The sequence below is a fragment of the Sinohyriopsis cumingii genome, chromosome 7, assembly GCF_028554795.1.
Source record: "Sinohyriopsis cumingii isolate HCF-2022 chromosome 7, ASM2855479v2, whole genome shotgun sequence".
Classification (NCBI taxonomy): domain Eukaryota; kingdom Metazoa; phylum Mollusca; class Bivalvia; order Unionida; family Unionidae; genus Sinohyriopsis; species Sinohyriopsis cumingii.
The window spans coordinates 40426407-40445887 of NC_142967.1; the positions used below are offsets into that span (position 1 = coordinate 40426407).

General features: G+C 34.1%; 1 protein-coding gene across 3 annotated transcripts; it reads left to right on the plus strand.

Moving 5' to 3' along the window:
- Positions 1–850: 850 nt before the first annotated feature.
- Positions 851–16835, plus strand: LOC149795083 (uncharacterized). 3 transcript variants are annotated; one of them, XM_089964790.1, is made up of 4 exons: positions 899–946; positions 7199–7354; positions 8433–9403; positions 12715–16835. In XM_089964790.1, exons 3-4 carry the CDS (start codon positions 8449–8451, stop codon positions 13998–14000), a joined length of 2241 nt encoding a protein of 746 aa, XP_089820916.1. In that variant the 5' UTR covers positions 899–946; positions 7199–7354; positions 8433–8448; the 3' UTR covers positions 14001–16835. The 3 variants fall into 3 exon arrangements, with proteins under 3 accessions (XP_089820914.1, XP_089820915.1, XP_089820916.1); XM_089964788.1 differs by lacking the exon at positions 7199–7354 and having other exon boundaries at positions 851–946; XM_089964789.1 differs by lacking the exon at positions 7199–7354 and having other exon boundaries at positions 870–1033.
- The last annotated feature ends 2646 nt before the right edge of the window (positions 16836–19481 follow it).

Here is a 19481-nt window from a genome sequence, read left to right on the forward strand (position 1 = left end):
AATAAATGATGTTAATAAATGAGAATAGTGGGCATGAAAATGGGGCATTCAAATCCAACCTAAAAAAGCAACATCATGTGGCTGAAATGAAAGATAAAATCCGTATCTCATATTCATTAGAAGGTTACATAGTTTTAGAAAACCTCAAATAAAATAGTTAGCGATCACAATCACCAGTGATCTTAAATTGATCGTCCAAATTAAAAAATTATGCACCAAAGCAAATTGTACCTTAGCCCATATAACCTGTCATCCTGCCCACAAAATCTGAAAGAATTAGTTTACCAGAGTGTTTAGTAACACCCATTTAAAATATGCTTTTTGTGACCCCAATTCACAGGTTTAGAAGGTGAAGTTGAAAAAATCCCGATGTGAGCAGCCAGGTGTGTTGCATTAGATTATGATTATATCCCTGATGACCTCAATATTGAGTACTAGTTAATTTGTCTTGGAAACCATACCCTCCCCCACCAAAAAAGCAGAGACTGAAAATAGATGATTACTTTTCTGCAAAGGTCTAAAGGACAAAAGAAAAATTCACTGCTAAAACTTATTAAAACCAAAATGAGCCCGCAGAAATCATCATGAATATACTTATATATGATACCACCAGCACAAACTGATATACAAATTTAGCTCCCCGCCTAACTGAAATTTATGATTACAAATATTAATCACAACTAACGAATCCTCGGAAAGCCAAATTTTCAAAATTAATATGTACAGATGATTTTTCGAAAATAAGGTTGACGCTGCTCGGTGCAAAAACGTCGTTATGATGAGGTACCGAATTCATCGAAACGAATACATAATAGTCGCCATATTTGTTCCGGTACATAATCCATTCGGTAGTTTTAGTGAAGACCTAAACCATGTATCATAGTTCCGGTTCCTCTTGCGAAGGTTTACTAAAGCTACTCGAGGAAAATGTGACGGCTAGAGAAAAGTATACCGTATTCAACATAAATATATGCAGTCAGCAATGAAGTAGCTTGACCTTATTGTTATCGTGGCTTAAATAGAAACTTATTAGGTATGGCATGCATAATTTGCTGCTTACAACATTGCGTATAGTAGTCCTACAATTAGTCCTATAACGCAAGACAGACACATCACCCGATATTTTTGTTCTGGGGGGTGATGGGTCATACCGCTAAACTATCGGCGCTGTGTAGCATGTTTTGATGTCGACTAACAGTGTAACGAACGTAAAATTTTCAGAAATGTCACACACAACTGGCAACCAATAACAACACTTTTCTACAAAGTTATAATGTTTTAGTCAGATTTTACTTATCCTGATGTCTTTTATCTAATAAATTCAGATTCTCACAAAAGAAGTGACCTGTTTTCAAGTTTCGTTGGCCTACATTTCAGTTGGCTGGTAAGCGATGAAAATCGGGAATGCCGAAATCGGGTTAAGTTGAAATATTATCCTTTAATGAAATGAATAAAAAATATATTATGCCTATTGGAACTGTAAGCAACATTTCGTTTCGTTCAAGAAACATATCCCCACATGAACATTCTTAAGAATACTTCAGCATACCTTGACTACCGTCGCATTGCAACAAATTCAAATATATGTCAGTGGAACATGAAAATGCGTCCATTTGCTAGTGTCATATTTTCATTCCACCAGCATAAAGACAGCACAGTAAGTATAATAATTACACATAAATTAGTGGAAGAGTGTCGATATAGGCTGCCAAGTGTGTGAGATATTCCTGAAAGTTTGACTACACATTCCGATGTCAGTCGACATCAGAACACGCTATACAAGACCATTATTTGGGTAGTAAAACATAGCGCAAAAACAAAAACAAAATGTGCTATGTCTTTCATTGTAGGACTAGTCTTACAGTATGAGGCATTGACCCTATTTTAGTTTTGTGGGTTGAGGTTTTACTGCTGAAATAATGGTGCTGTGTAGTGTGTACCGATGTCGATTAACATTGGATTGGTAAGTCAAAATTTCAGGAAAATCTCACACACTTGGCAGTCCATATAGACGCTTTTCTACAAGTTAAAGTCATAATGTTTTAGTCAGATGTTACCTACTGAGATCTTTTCTTTATAAATTCAAATTATGCAAGCAAATGGACATGATTTCAAGTTATGTCGGTGTAAATTTCAGTTGGCTGGAATGTGATGGAAGCTGGGAATACTGAAATTGGTTAAAATGATGATAAGAATCTTGAACAAAACAAAACTATTCAAACACTTTCATCAGTATTAATATATTTTTATTTGTTTCGTTAAAGAAACATATCTAGTCAGGGATGGTGCTGGCATTAATAAAGTTGTCACCAACCTCAATATTTTGTTGCCAATTTTCAAGAAATGTTGCTATTTTCATAATATAGTATTATCAGTTTATCTTGATATCCCTGTGACCAAGCTAATATTGTTGACCTGATTGAATGCTGGGATAAGTGTTGGGGGGCTAAAAAAAAATCAAATTTTGCATAGAAATGAAATTTGTGAGAGGTAACCTGTTGTTAGTGAGTAGGATTTGCACTGAAAGTGTGTATTGACAACCTGCAACTTTGTAGAAGAATCCATAATGCGTAAAGTACTGTATATGTATATGAAAAGTCCATGAATTTGAGTATTGATCATGTGTTGGAAAATTTATGTATCATTCACATCCTGTTAGAAACACAAATAACTAGTATGTAAGAAACAATAGTAGTCCTCATTTGATCTGTATCTCATTGTAAACAAACATGTGTCACTAAATTCACTGAGATATTAGTTGTTGCTAGTAGCACATGGCTTTATAGTTGTGTATATTCTGTATGGCCTAGATTTTGGTCAGCTGGAGAAAGCTATCATCTTGCTGAGGCTAACAAAGGGATAAGGCTGTTAACAGGGAAATGAGAACATGTGAACAAGTTCAAAAGTTTAACATGGTTTCAAAAGATTTTAAATTTAATTTGCATTTTATGGTAGTTTTCATAAGCATAAACATTTTTTCAGCAACACCGCACAATAAAAGTGTTTTTGGAAAATACAATAATCGATCAAATTCCATTACTTTTAATTTTGGTGCTTAATTTGTAAACAAGAAGTAGATCTCTGCCTTTTTTCTGATATCTGCTACCAGTAATGTCAGAATAAAGCTGAGATCTACTTACTGGTTTAGCTTCCTTTTATGAAAGGTGCTTTGTTTTTATTGAAGATTGTAGACAGCTTGCTTTGATGATGGGAGAATGTGTTAGTGAAGTCACAGCTAAATGCAAACTTTTGAGAACCAAACGAATGTTTGTTCTTTATTGCAGCAGTAACATCAAATAATTGTAGAACATTGACTGAGACTGATTTTGTTTGTTTCATTTGCTTTGATATTTCATCAGAACAATTGGTGCTTCAAAAGTAATCAGTTTTCATTGAAGTTTCATCAAAACTATATTTCTGGTTATATTTTTTATTTAACAAAAAGAAAAGACTCATTTTTTGTCAGTTGTAGCCATTCCTGTTCCTGTAATCAGAGGTTGATTGATTGTAGTTGATCTAGTAGCATGACCATCAGAGTGTATCATAGCATATAGCACCAAGACCAGGTGTCTGCATATGCAGATTATGCTGTAAAAATGTGCTGTTAAGATGTGTTTGTCAATATGAACAAAGTATTTGTTTATGTAACAATAAATAGATTCCAGTGCATTTTATACCAAAGTTTGCAGCTTCCTTTCATGGTGCCTTTGAATTTCTCTAAGCCAAACCCAGGACTGTGTATATAAGTTTAAACAGCCAAAAAATATTGTTGTCCCAAAAATTGCCAGATGGTATATTTTGTTGTCAATAAGTATAAAAAAAATTGCAATTTGTGACATTGGCAAAGCCCAGCACCACCCCTGCCTAATGTAGGTAAAATATAAAGTTGATACTTGTGTATGTTGTATACAAACATGCAGGTAAAAATGTAAAAATGCAGGTAAAATATAAAATTGGTACTTGTGTATATTGTATATATGCAGCGTACTGGTTACTGTTGAAATTGCGCGTTACTGATTTGGCACCTGTAGAGATGTCCCATAAAAGCATAGATAATTATTTATAGTGGAATTATCTGACTTTTCTGAAGAAAATGAAACTTCTGAGAATATGGGATTTCTGGGGAAATGGGACTTGTGGGAATTTTTAATACATGTACAAAGATTCCTTTATATATTAAGATGACTATGGTGGAGATATTTGATCATTTGAAATTTTGTATTAATTCTGAATGAATTTGTTGGTATTTATATGACAGCTATCTTTGACTCGTTTTGAGGATTATTTTGGGACTAATTGGAGTTAAAACTTTGTCTTTAAAACCAAATAATCCCATATGCCATTTTCCTTTTCACTTACATCAGATAACTAGTTTTAAATATTTTTGGATAATTTGAAAAAACCCCAAAAATCAATTTTCATCAGTTGTAGAAAGTTTTAAAAAAAATTCTGTAAGATTTTGTAGAGCTGTATATTACTGCAATATAGTGCAAAGATACAGAGTTTCAGGAGAAATTCCTAGTTGCTGCTCCTTTTGTGATATTTCTTTGCATGAGCATTGTGTTTATGATTACAAATATTAATTCTGTCTAAGATAAATAATGAAAAGTATGACATAGACTGAGATGAAGGTCCCTATTCCCGTTTGGGGGTTACTGACCAGTCCATAAACTAGCATGCATTATAGTGAGTCACTGAGTCTATCATGTTGTGAAATATATATCAGTAATTATCAGTCCCTTTTACATTTATATATGTTAGCTAGAGAATATGTTAAAACTTGTTCATAAATCATTGTTAAACTCTGTTTCAGCATGTAAATTCGTACAAACTTGATTTTTGCATGTGTCTGTACTATCAGACAAATGTAAGAGAAGAACCCAGATCTTTGACGTTCACCATAAAGATATGACCTGGACTAATACTGGACACATCTTCTATTAAAACTAAATATTTGCTAAAAGTTTTGTGTCTTATCTCAAACAGTTTTAGAGTTATTATCCCTTATCTCAAACAGTTTATAGTTATTCATATCCTTTATCTTGTTCACTTTTAGAGTTGCTAAAACTCTTATAGAGCTACTATAACATAATATCTTATACACAGTTTTGGAGTTACTAAAACGTTTATCTTGTACAGCTTTAGAGTTACTGAAAACTCTTGTACAGCTTTATGGTTACTTAAAACTTTATATTGTGCAGCATTAGAGTTAATTAAACTTGTACAGCTTTAGAGTTACTAAAAACTCTTTATCTTGTACAGATTCAAGATACTAGAGCTATTATGTTACACAGCTTTAAAGTTATTAAAAACTTCTACAGCTTTAGAGGTAATAAAATCTCTTTATCTTGTACAGCTTGGAAGTACTAAAATCTTTATCTTGTACAGCTTAGAATTAGTAAAATCTCTATCTTGTACAGCTTAGAATTAGCAAAATTTCTTTATCTTGTACAGCTTAGAATTACTAAAATCTCTATCTTGTACAGCTTAGATTTACTAAAATCTCTTTATTCTGTATAGCTAGGAATTACTAAAATCTCTTTTATCTTGTACAGCTTAGAGTTACTAAAATCTCTTTATCATGTATAGCTAGGAATTACTAAAATCTCTATCTTGTACAGCTTAGAATTACTAAAATCTCTTCATCTTGTACAGCTTAGAATTACTAAAATTTCTATCTTTTACACCTTAGATTTACTAAAATCTCTTTATCATGTATAGCTAGGAATTACTAAAATCTCTTTATCTTGTACAGCTTAGAGTTGCTAAAATCTGTTGTACAGCTTAGAGTTATTAAAATCTCTGTTTCTTGTACAGCTTAGAATTACTAAAATCTCTTTATCTTGTACAGCTTAGAGTTACTAAAATCTCTTTATCATGTATAGCTAGGAATTACTTAAATCTCGTTATCTTGTACAGCTTAGAATTACTAAAATCTCTATCTTGTACAGCTTAGATTTACTAAAATCTCTTTATCCTGTATAGCTAGGAATTACTAAAATCTCTTTTATCTTGTACAGCTTAGAGTTACTAAAATCTGTTTCTTGTACACTTAGAATTACTAAAATCTCTTTATCTTGTACAGCTTATAATTACTAAAATCTCTTTATCATGTATAGCTAGGAATTACTAAAATCTCTGTCTTGTACAGCTTAGAATTACTAAAATCTCTTCATCTTGTACAGCTTAGAATTACTAAAATTTCTATCTTTTACACCTTAGATTTACTAAAATCTCTTTATCATGTATAGCTAGGAATTACTAAAATCTCTATCTTGTACAGCTTAGAATTACTAAAATCTCTTTATTTTGTACAGCTTAGAATTACTAAAATCTCTTTATCTTGTACAGCTTAGAGTTACTAAAATCTTTTTATCATGTATAGCTAGGAATTACTAAAATCTCGTTATCTTGTACAGCTTAGAATTACTAAAATCTCTATCTTGTATAGCTTAGATTTACTAAAATCTCTTTATCATGTATAGCTAGGAATTACTAAAATCTCTATCTTGTACAGCTTAGAGTTGCTAAAATCTCTTGTACAGCTTAGAGTTACTAAAATCTCTTGTTTCTTGTACAGCTTAGAATTACTAAAATCTCTATCTTTTACAGCTTAGAGTTACTAAAATCTCTTTATCATGTATAGCTAGGAATTACTAAAATCTCATTATCTTGTACAGCTTACAATTACTAAAATCTCTTTATCATGTATAGCTAGGAATTACTAAAATCTCTTTATCTTGTACAGCTTAGAGTTGCTAAAATCTCTTGTACAGCTTAGAATTACTAAAATTTCTATCTTTTACACCTTAGATTTACTAAAATCTGTTTATCATGTATAGCTATAAATTACTAAAATCTCTTTCTTGTACAGCTTAGAGTTACCTAAATCTCTTTATCTTGTACAACTTTATAGTTACTGAAAATGTATCTTATACAGATTTTGAGTTAATGGCAGGAATGCATTTGGTACAAATAAACAGCCTGCAGCAGATATATGTTCATATTGGTGAGCAGATGAGTAGAGTATGGAAGCTTTCAGCTTTTTTGTTGTATCTTTTTGACATTTCATTTTCTTTTGACAGTTTCATTATTGCCATTAAGTTAGCAGACAGCAGTGTAAAGGTCTCCAGCTGATACAGGACAACATTTATGTACATGTACCATTTTTATACCACACATATTTACTGTTAAACAGGGGCCCAGAGTGGTCTAAAGCACTCTCCATTGCGGATCACTGCCATCTCACCTCTGTCTGTGCTGGTTTGAGTCTTGGATTCAGCCAATGTGGGTATGTGAGAAAGCTTGCCAGTAGCTTTTTGTGGGTCAGTGGTTCTTTCTGAGGTTTTCCCAGGTAATTCCTCCACCATTAATACTGGCCACCATGTATAGCCTATCATGTGCTGAAAAATGGCGTTAAACCCCACAACAACAACAACTGTTAAACAAAGGACACATGTCTATATAAGGGGAAAAAAATATTTTTGAGACCGCATGTATATACATAATGTAAAGGAAATTGATCTAAGCAAAGGTCATATTCATGACATATATGTACATATATAAATAAACCACATTCTTAACCTTTATATAATTGTCTTTAATAATTAGTCATCTGTTTTGTACATTGTACAAGGAACAAAGTTGTTATTTGCACATGGTGAACTAAAATCTTTGCTGGTAATGTACACTTTCTCTAATGGAGATAACAGCCAGACACTACACATTTGCTTTATAACAAATTGTCCAAATTGAATGCAGTCCAATAGATTATAGACTATGTTTGTCCCCTCATTCTTTAAAAACTGTCATGGACATTTTGATGCACTTTGTCCTGTTACCGAATGTTCTAAACTGCAGAATGGAATTTCAAGACACTTTGTAGTTGTGTTTTCTCAGTGAGGATGTTGTAGTTCTTGGTTCCAGCTACTAAGGTCCTGAGTGGGGTTCAGTGTAATGGGAAAAAAGCAAAAAAGTGATATTTTCAGTATTTTGTAGCTGCATTTTATATACAGTCATAGCAGAAAGATGTATCTAATATGTAATGGATTTTGTATCATGGTCCCTGGGTCACAGTGACTGGAGGAGGGAGTGAATGCTGGGATGGACGTTTGTGGTGATTGGAATATGTAATGAAAATCATGGGAATTTGCAATACTGGGCCATTGTTTTAATCTTAACTTTCTTAACAACGATTCCAATAGGAGGTAGAATTTATATAGGAAATATTTTTGCTTGTTTGATGTAAAAGTTAAGTTTGTAAAGACATCAATTAAAATCAATTACAAAGTAATTGTTAAGAAATTGCATTTTAATAATAAATAAATTGTGCAGATTAGACATAAAAAACAAGGAATTGTAAAGATTGTCTATTATTGACGGAATTATTTTTCAAATGACTTAACTGTGTTTCTTGTTTTTTTCTTCTTCAGTTCTCTCATATTAGTAATGGAAAGGTCATTTAAGCCAGAGTTTTTCACCTCTTTGGTGGAAGCAATTCGTCGACTCTGTCAGGATAGTGTTACCTTTGATCACTCAGTAGAGATTAGTGGTTATGTGTGTTTGGAAGTGGACAGCCTGCGGAAAGAACGTTATATTCTGTCAGAGTTGATCCAGAGTTCAGGAACCGTCATCAGTGAAAGTTTTTGCTCCAAGGTGTTTCGCACCATTAGAAAACCACAAGCCTCTCAGGCCAGCCAAACTGACCCAGAGGATGAAGACAGGAGAACAAGCAGGAATCATGGACTACCTTTTTGTCAGGATAGAAGCTCTTCAGATCAGCTTACAAGAGTATCATCAGTGGAGAAAATTCCCACAGTAGATCACAGAATCAGAAATAGTATGGAATGGGGGCAAGAAGATCCAGCATTTAGGAGTGCGCTGCATGCAACAGATATATTTTCTCATCCGAGTAGGTTAGAACAACACTGCAGTAGTCAGTCTTTACAGAGAGAGGACAGATCTCAAAGTGCAGAAAAGAGAGAGAGTAAATATGCTATGCAAACAAGTATCAAACCATCAAGGCTAATGACCTCTAATACATTGATTCCACCAAATGTTGAAAGGATGCAGGGTGTTAGTTTTAGCAGAGAGTTACAGCTTGGAGAGAGAAGGAATCCATCAGTTTCTGATGTGGTTCCAGTCCACCCTATTGGACTATATGCTCATGAACTTGTCAGCCCTGCTAAACGAATTAAAGTACAGCCTGAAGGTGTTAGACAAACTGAGTCTACTAGATTTCAGGAGAGTTTTCCTTTGCTTGATCTGGGAGTAGTGAAAGTGGAGAAGTCTGGGGATGAAGAGGAGGAAAACCTATCAGAAAGCAGGAATTCATCTCATTCTGAAGAGGAAATGTTAAGAAAAAGGAAAGTTTTGCATGTAAACACAGCTGGAACAGAGAAAGGTATTGAAACACTTTTCATCCTGTTTTTCTTTTTCTTTTTGATAAAGACATTTATAGAAGGATAACCTTGTAATCTTTAAATAACAAACCTAATGCTTATTTTATATTACTTGTGTTAACAAACAGCTTGAGAACTGGCCCAAATTTTACCAACATAAGACAACACAAATAAGTCTAGACTTTGAGATATTTCATTGGTAAATTTTAAGGTTGATTTTTATTTTTCTAATCAGATTTCTGACTTTCAAAATGAAATTTAAATGCAGAGTAAAGTTTTGTTGATGAGATCCAAACCTGAATGACTTTTTAAAGCTCATGCAAGTCAAGTGTTTCTGACCTGATGGAAAGAACAAGTTTTGGTATGGCATAGGGATATATTGAGTTTGTTAAGGCGTAAGGATATGTTTAGTTTGGCTTGGCATAGGAGTATATTGAGTTTGGTATGGCATAGGATATATTGAGTTTGGTACGGCATAGGGATATATTAAGTTTGATATGGCATAGGGATATATTAAGTTTGATATGACATAGGGATATATTGAGTTTGGTATGGCATAGGGATATATTGAGTTTGGTATGGCATAGGGACACAATAAGTTTGATATTGCATAGGGATATGTTAAGTTTGATATGGCATAAGGGTATAATGTGTTTGGTATGGCATAGAGATATATTAAGTTCAGTATGGCATAGGGATATATTGAGTTTAGGCTGAGACTTGTTCATAGACCATATGAAAGAGCTAGTTTGGTATGGCATAGGGATATATTGAAGCTGTTTGAGACATATTCATACACATTGTCAAAGAAGTTCTTTCCTTTGATTTCAAATAAAACACGAATGTGATTTTGTATTTATTAGTACCATGTTTTGTACCATTTCCAGACAGTTTTGATTATTCAGTGTGAATTCAAATCAAATCAAAATTTGACACATGGTCATCAGTGAAAATACTTGAATATTCCAATGCTTTCCAGCAGTAACAACATTGGAGTACAGTGCTGCATATGTATGTCTGTGCATCTGTCTGTCCCAAAAAGTTAAGCATAATTGCTTAAAACAACTGTACCAAATAGTCATGTTTGCATCCATGTATATATGACTTAGTATTTTTCCATTTTTTTAATTGTTTAACTTTCTGGAAGACCTTTTTTGGTGATAACCTTGTTAATACAATTATACAAAAGAAATTTAGTGTTGGTACAATTACATAATAGTCACCGGACAAAGACAACTTGTTGGCACAATTACACTACAGCTCGGAATGTGGCTGGCATCTTTCTTTGCATGTGTAGATAACTTGTTTGTAGATAACTTGTTCTTGTTATGGGTTAAAGTCATTTTCCAGCACATGATAGACTATACTTGGTGGCCAGTATATTTGGTGGTAGAAGAACCAGGATGCTACTGAAAGGTTTCTGACATACCCGTGTTGGCGTAGCCCAAGACTTGAATCCACCAGGACATAAGTGATATGTTAGTGATCTGTAAAGGCGAGCACCTATGACCACTCCACTTCCCATGTACATCACTTGTAGTTTTTCTCCCAGAATTCAAAACTGCATGGTTATTTTCCTCCAAGGAACTTCAGATTTATATCTTTCTCAAAGGGTCACCTTATTTCACTGAATTGTTGTTCATGTTAACTAATAACACAAATTATTATTACTGGTAATAACAAGAAAAACAACAGCAACTACAGTTTACAATGAATTGAGGTGCCCGTATGAGAATGATATATGTTTAAAATTGCCATTATTATTATTATTATTATTATTATTATTAAATTAGGAAATTATGAAAGTAGTTCACTTGAAAACTTTGAAAAAATCTGTGATTTAATTAAAAAGCAGGATAAGTGTTGTTTTTGTTGTGGTTTTTGATGCCATTTTTCATGCTATATATGGTGGCCAGTTATCTGGCAGAAGAAGAACTTGGAGAAAAATCAGGTAAGAACCACTGACCACTGGGAAGCTACTGATAAGCTTTCTCACATTTCCATATTGGCCAAGTGTGAGATTCAAATCCACACAGACAGATGTGAGATGTCATTGACCTGTAAAGGCAATACCTTAGACCACTCAGCCACCCATCGCCATAGCAAGATCTCTTTGTTTTACTAGTTCATTAGATGTACCTTACAAAAATAAAGCTATAACCAGTCAGTAGCTTTTTATCATTCTTGAGGCTAACAAATTCCATCTGATAGGCTTAGATTGAAGGCAATGTTTTCTCTTATTAATTATAGTATCTCCATGACTATTGAAGTGGATAAAATCTAGAGTATCATAATAGAATGAACAAATATGACCATACCCATCCATTGGCATCAAAGACAAATCATTTTGGAAAAGATAATGCTATGAATGGTATCAAATCTACAGTACGAGAAAACATTATCACGTGAGTGTACATGCAGCTGTAATTAATAAAATATTGAAATTAAAATCAGGTACATAAGTGACTGTTTGAAATTGTAGGTAAAATTACAAATATAATGTTTATCTGATTCTCAAGTACAAATATTTACAATCTTTATTAGAAAACAAAGCTGTCTTTACCCAAAATTAAAGGACAGAAGATATTTATAATTTTTATGGATTGAAGTATACCAGAAATAAGAGGTTATGGAAGGCTGAGAGGCTTCATTTAATTAAGACATGTGTTTTATGCATTGCCTAGTTTTGACACGTGTTCCAGGCCCTTGTAGTTATAAAACATGTTCCAGGCGCCTTGTCTGGTTAGGCCTTGTATAGTTACTACACATATTTCAGGCTTCATTTAGTTATGACACATCTTTTGTTATGATGCATGTACCAGCTTTGTCTCTTTACGAAACATGTTCCAGGCCATGTCTTGCTATGACATTATTTACCAGGCCTTCTCCAGTTATGGTGCACATACTGTTCCTGATTATGCTTATATAGTTAAATCTGTCTTGAAAGACCATCACTTTTGCCAAACAATTATGGACTCTCAAGACAAGTGGTCTCTCATTACAGGTAATACTAATAACACTATATAGTCAATATCTATGCTAGGAAAACCTGGTCTCTCTAAACAGGTGGCCTCTTAGCAGTTGTTTTCAAGATAGGTGTTACTGTATTGATGGTCATTTACTCCAAAGCATTTGACTAGTTCAAAAGTACATTTGCCAACTGTAAGTCAGTATGCAAATGAAAGGGGAAATTAAAATAATTTTGAAAAGTTAATTTTAAATATAAAATTTTCAGTGTTGTTAATTGATTACTGTTCCCTTCTTTTTCTTCTGAGTAACTGGTATATCAGTGTTTTTTGTGTCACTTTTGCAGGTAGCAAAATTGGTAGTCTGCTGGAGGAAGGGAAATCGCCATTAGGTGTTGTGACATCAACAAGGAATGACATTGTTATAATGCCAGCAGATATGGGGATAAGTGTGTCTGGGAGCGATGTATCAGAAAACAGCAATCCATCTTGCTCAAGCTTAATGGCAGTAGACAAGGATGCAAACAGGAGTTTGAATCAGTCTTCAAATAATGAGGCAGATGTCTTGGACAATGACAGCGATGATATTCAGTGTATTGATCTCTCAGATGACTCAGATGAAAATGAGAAATCTGATGTGGAAGCCATTGCTAGTCAAGCTTATAGCCAGTCACTGTATCCAATTAGTATGTATGGAATGTTTAATAATAGCGGTGATCTGGACTCAGAAAATAAGCACACAGTGCGAAAGACAAGGGGGCATGCTCGATTTTTTCAGAACTTTCTTTTCCAGGCAGGAGAAATGCGACCATTCCATACGATTCCCCCTGAAGAGCTAGACCCATTGCTGGGAACATTCTTTGCCAGTTTGAAGAAAGAGAATGGAGAGGAGTATGAGCCATCGTATGTGAGAAATATTCAATGCAGTCTTGACCGTTTCTTGCGGAGTCAGGGCTATGGATATTCAGTCACCAAGGACCACCAGTTTCAAAATTCTCGGCACTTGCTGATGTGTAAACAGGATATCCTCTTTCACAAAGGAAAGGGGAACACACCCATGCGCAGGGTGCCAATAACAGAAGAAGACATTGAAGAGATGTATAAGAGTGAGATGCTTGGAACCAAAACCCCTGATTCTCTTCTAAATAGCTTGTGGTTGATATTCACCATCAACTTTGGTTTGAAGGGAAACAATATTCATTATGCACTAAAGTGGGGAGATGTTCAGCTTGGATCATTAGATGATGGTCGTGAGTATCTACATTATGTTGGGACAGCTCTTCAGCGAACCAAAAATCCAAATCCAGTAGTGTTCGCAAAACCCGATAATCCTGAGAGATGTCCAATTCATCTTTACAAGGTGTATGCCTCCAAGCGTCCTCCTGATTTTTGTGACCCCAATGACCCATTCTATCTTTCTATTTCCCTAGGTAGGACAACAGACGATCAGTGGTATGTAAGGAAGCAGATTGGAATTAACAAAATGGCTAACATTGTCAAAAAGATGGCAGTGGGAGCAGGACTGCCTCAGGAAAAGAGACTTGCCAACACAAGTGCTCATAAGTTTGTTGTAGCAGAACACAGCAAACCAGATGATATCAGTACAATGTCTACATCATCATCAGACACCTAGTTCTTGGAAAGCAAATCCTTAAAAACTGCATATACAGTTGAACTTAGGAAGATCTAATTACTATTTGCCCCAGTGTTTGATTTGAGTTTGGGGGCATTTCAGGATTATGAGGATTGCAGACAAAAGAATGAAGTGAAACTGCATAAGATCATTGTTGGAGGATACCCTGTATTCAAGTGATTCTTGTTTGGCTCATTGAAGTCTTACTGTGCCATCGTTAACCTTTGACCACTGGTCAAGGCAAGGTGCTGGTTACCGGTCATGGAATCTGAACTACAATAAAATATCTTTGGCACTCGCTCTACATCAGATGATTTTTTCTTTGCAATTGACACTCTTAAGATAATACTGTTCAGCAAGTTAAAACAAGGGGTAGATAATGCCAAGTTGATATAGTACTGTACAACAAGTTAAAACAAGTGGTAGATAATGCCAAGTTGATATAATACTGTACAAGTTAAAACAAGGGGTAGATAATGCCTGGTTGATATAATACTATACAACAAGTTAAAACAACGGGTAGATAATGCCAAGTTGATATAATACTGTACAACAAGTTAAAAGAAGGGGTAGATGATGCCAAGTAGACATAATACTTGTACAGCAAGTTAAAAGAAGGGGTAGATCATGCTGAGTAGATATAATACTTGTACAGCAAGTTAAAAGAAGGGTAGATGATGCCAAGTAGATATAATACTTGTACAGCAAGTTAAAAGAAGGGGTAGATCATGTGGAGTATATATATTACTTGTACAGCAAGTTGAAAGAAGGGATAGATCATGCTAAGTTGGTATAATACTTGTACAGCAAGTTAAAAGAAGGGATAGATCATGCTAAGTAGATATAATACTTGTACAGCAAGTTAAAAGAAGGAGTAGATCATGCCAAGTTGATATAATACTTGTACAATAAGTTAAAAAAAAGGAGTAGATCATGCCAAGTTGATATAATACTTGTACAATAAGTTAAAAGAAGAGGTAGATTATGGTAAGTTGATGCTGAAAATGCATATATAGAATGTTATTACATATATATCTATATGCCAGGTAAAAAAAAACATTTGGAGATTGAAGAAAGAGGGCAGCTCCAACAGGAAGTCACACCTAATGGAGGGTAGGGCTCATCCTAGGACAGGCATGTTGATGGTGAAGTAGCCATTTGTTTAGCAGTGATATGATGTATTTACTATATTCATGAAAAAAAGTTAGTTTGTGTTTGAATAAACAGTGCCAAGCACTGTTGAAGCAATTTGCCAAATGGTCACCACTTAAGAACATAACAATCACATAAGTTCAGTACGAGTCAAATATAATGTTCCATAGTAATTGCACTGTTACACAGTTTTGTCACTGCCAACTCTATAAAGTGAAATAATTAAGTTACTTTTCTTCTGAATGTATATTTTCTCACCATTGTAAGCATGGCAAGATATATTACAGTTCTGACCAGTGTAAGAATGGTGAGTTATATTAGTGTAAGCATGGAGAGATATTGCAGTGTAGTCACAGATACATTTCATTATGGAAAAGTGAGTACCAGCGCTTGAACTTAAAATTTCTGAATTGGCAATTTCAATGCTGCTTGAAATGAAATCATGGCATCTTTGTTTTAAATTGTTAAAAACTAAAGTTTTTATGTTGATGGTTGTTTCATAAAATATGTCTGGGTTTTTAAAGGAGAAAAAAAAGGAATCTTGTGAATCAAAAACAACAAAAAGCAGTGATGTAATACAATAATTTTCATGTACACATAATGATTATTGAAACTTCAAGGAGTAATGTTCTTAGTGATCTTTCAGGTTGGATATCTTGAAAATAAAAGTGATCAATACAGAAAAAGTTAACAACTGCATTAGAAAAAACCCTCTTTATTGATAAAATTATTCACAGTGTAATTTTAAGACTAGTATTCATCCATCAAACAGCTTGGATACCCCTACCAGTTTCTCAATATCCAGCAGGGATGGCATCGCCACCTTGTATTTTTTGAGGTCCCTCTGTACATTGTGACCTTGCATATAGTGCAGTCTGTTATTGGATCCCACTGTGTTGCAAGTGATTGAGGGAGAGGTGTTGTAGTATGGTGAGATATAGAAATGTAAAATGTGTTATAGGCATAGTGAGGCATAGTAGTGTATGCATTGTGAGGGATAGTGGCAAAGTGAGATATAGTGAGAATTTGTAGTGTATGCATTGTGAGGGATAGTGGCAAAGTGAGATATAGTGAGAATTTGTAGTGTAAGCATGGCGAGTTATACATCTAGTAACATGGTGAGATATAGTTGTGTAATCATGTTGAGATACAGACATCACTATTTTAGCATCTTTGTCAGAAATGTTTAAAGTTTGCATTAAAGTGGCCATATTGACAAGAATATGGATGCAGGTGAAACACCAGGTTTCCTAAAACTTGTGCTTGTGTAAAATTAACACTCAATATATAGAATTATTCAGGGTTTGTATTTTTTAATGTTTGACTTATCTGATGAAAGGAACCATATTAAATAACCATAAGTATTTAGAAGATTGTGTTTCAGTATTTAGTTCAAGATATTTGTCTTGTTGTTTATTGTTTAATTTATAAAATTACTTAGGTAGAGTGTCATGATTTTACTTCGAAGTAAGTATATATGTACAGTTCAGTTTTGCAAAGTAAACATATTGAGCAAGACTGTTTCATCTGAAATAAGGGCATTGAATTTAAGTGTAATTTCATTCTGTAGGAAGCCTGTTTTATTACCTTAGTTATGGCATGGTTCATGATATATGTTAATTTATTTATTACTAATTGAAGACTTAAATTGAAGTGAGATGAACAATAAAACATGATAACTGACATGCTGTTGCATTATCACTGTTAGAGTTATATGCAAAGTACTGTAACATTTAAAATGGTTACTAAAGATGCATTAGGATGAGCAAAGTAAAGGTATGTTCTAATTCATTTTTCACTAAATTATGGCCCTTTTCAAGTTTTCAGCTCACTTCTGTTTAGTAGTTAGTGATTATATGCTACGCCCAGCAATATTATCCACAAAGATGAAAGCATATACATATGTATGCCTTCACTGAGTGTCAACCCCTCTTTCTTCCTAGGTCCAAGGCAACGTATTGGAATTGATTTTATTGAAGGGGACTAATCCGGGCTAACTTTGTACATACACTAGTTGTATATTCTTTAAATCTCTAAGGAGCTAAAAAACTGTTAAAAAATGTCTCAGTGAACTTGATACCAAGAAAGCTACAGGACTTGATCAGATTGTTCCATGACTCATTAAATCTTCTGCCTCTGCTATTGTAGATAGCATAACATTCATAATTAATTTAAGTATTGCAACTTCATCTGTCCCCAAAATATGGAAAACTGCAAAAGGAACTATTCACAAATCTGGTTCTAAGGATGTTGCTGATAACTACCGACCAATCTCAATACTACCAAACTTGTCAAAATTATTTGAAAAACATGTCCATGACTCATTCATGTCATATTTAACCAAACACTTGCTGTTACACCCTAATCAATCAGGCTTTAGACAGAAACATTCCTGTGAGACTGCTTTGATCTCCCTAACTGATAAATGGCTTCAAGCACTTGACCAAGGTAGAATAATAGGATCTGTATTTGTAGATTTCAGGAAAGCTTTTGACATGGTGGATCATGAAATCCTTTTGAAGAAACTGAAAATCTACCAGTGTGATGAAAGAACAATTAGATGGTTTACTTCTTACTCAAGTGAGAGAACACAACATGTTTACATAAATAATGTTCTGTCTGAACCTGAAACAATTAGATATGGAGTACCACAAGGCTCAATTCTAGGTCCATTACTATTCATTTTATTTATTAATGACCTACCACTTTTACTAAGAGACTCAATATCATCTACAGATCTCTATGCAACATTTTCAGACATCCAAAACACAAAGCATGAATTCAAAATTTCTTTTCAGAATGCCCTAAACAAACTGAAAAACTGGTGCACATGCAATGGCATGGTGGTAAATACTGGTAAAACTAAAATATTATCTCAGCACGGCAAAGAAGGACAAATCTTGATAGTGATGAACTGTGTCGGACATGGAAGGATAAAAATTTGCAAATGGTCTGTCATGATAGACTACTTGGTGTTCTGGTAGATAATAACCTATCATGGACTAAACATATTAAATATATCAGTAAAAAAGTAAATTCAATTTTATGGCTTCTCAGTAGGATAAGACATTTTCTCCCTGAAAGGCACAGAAAACTATTTTATAACAGTTACATACAACCCTATTTAGACTACTGTAATACATTATGGGGTAATTCAAATGATAAAAACATAGCAAAGCTGGAACATCTTCAAAAAAGAGCATTTGGGCTAATATCAATCCAGAAAGAAAGCAAGGAAAATTTAGCTGGTAGGTTTAAAATATTACCTATTAAAGACCGAATCTGTTTGAGAAAAGCCACATTAATATACAGCATATCTCATAATAGTGCTCCTGAATATTTACAATCACTATTCCAGTATAGGCTACCTGGAAATACTCCCCACCTGTGATCCATGTCTACCAAACAGTATAAAATTCCCAAACCAAATAAGGAGTTATTTAAAAAAAGTTTCCAGTACTCTGGAACTCTGCTCTGGAATAGTACTCCAGTTGAGATTAGAAATGCCCACTCTATTTCCTTCTTCCAAACCCAATATATCCAGTGGCTTCAGAGATGCAGCAAAAATAAATTCCTTTGTATGAGGGCCTCAAGGTAGATTAGTTTTTAGCTAATTGTGTTACCCTCTTTAAATAAGGTCATTATTATTATTATGAGGTATTTCTGCACACTGTACGAGTTGTGTCTGGAATTATGGAACTTGATGCAGGATTGCATCTTTATGAGTACTACACCCTTGTCATATAAGTAATCACTGTTACCTGTATTTCATGCTTCACTTTGGGTTCAGCTGTACCTGGAATTGTGAAACTTTGTGTATGGGTGCATGCTGTTACCTGTATTTCATGCTTCACTTTGGGTTCAGTTGTACTGGGAATTGTGAAACTTTGTGTATGGGTGCATGCTGTTACCTTTATTTCATACTTCACTGACTTTGGTTACAATTTATGGTTTATTTCTTACAATCGATTCATGCTAGAATCATCAAACCGGATTAGGTCTCCATCAGTACCACATACATACAGCAAAGGAAGGTCACTGTGGTAAAAAATGTCATATTTTACTGGCTTAGATTAAGTTTTTGCATTTAGCACACGACGAGATAGATTTTTACTTCCACCCAGTATTTATACTGGTGAGGGGCATACCTTGCTGAGTACTACATACTCATAACAAAAGTTGATCAGTGTGATCCATATTTTATGCTTCATTGACTTTGGTTAGCAGTTTTCAAACGTTAAAAGTATTTTATGTTTAGCTCATGGCCAAATTAATTTGTTTGCACCCTGTATTTTTATATTGTTATATGTGGATTCATGATGAGGTGAT

Bases quoted from the DNA above. Each gene is read 5' to 3' on its own strand.
- LOC149795083 (XM_089964788.1), top strand. From the start codon at position 873: ATGTATCATAGTTCCGGTTCCTCTTGCGAAGGTTTACTAAAGCTACTC. The intron at 947-8,432 runs GTATACCGTATT...TTTCTTCTTCAG, and splicing joins AATGTGACGGCTAGAGAAAA to TTCTCTCATATTAGTAATGG. The intron at 9,404-12,714 runs GTATTGAAACAC...TCACTTTTGCAG, and splicing joins CACAGCTGGAACAGAGAAAG to GTAGCAAAATTGGTAGTCTG.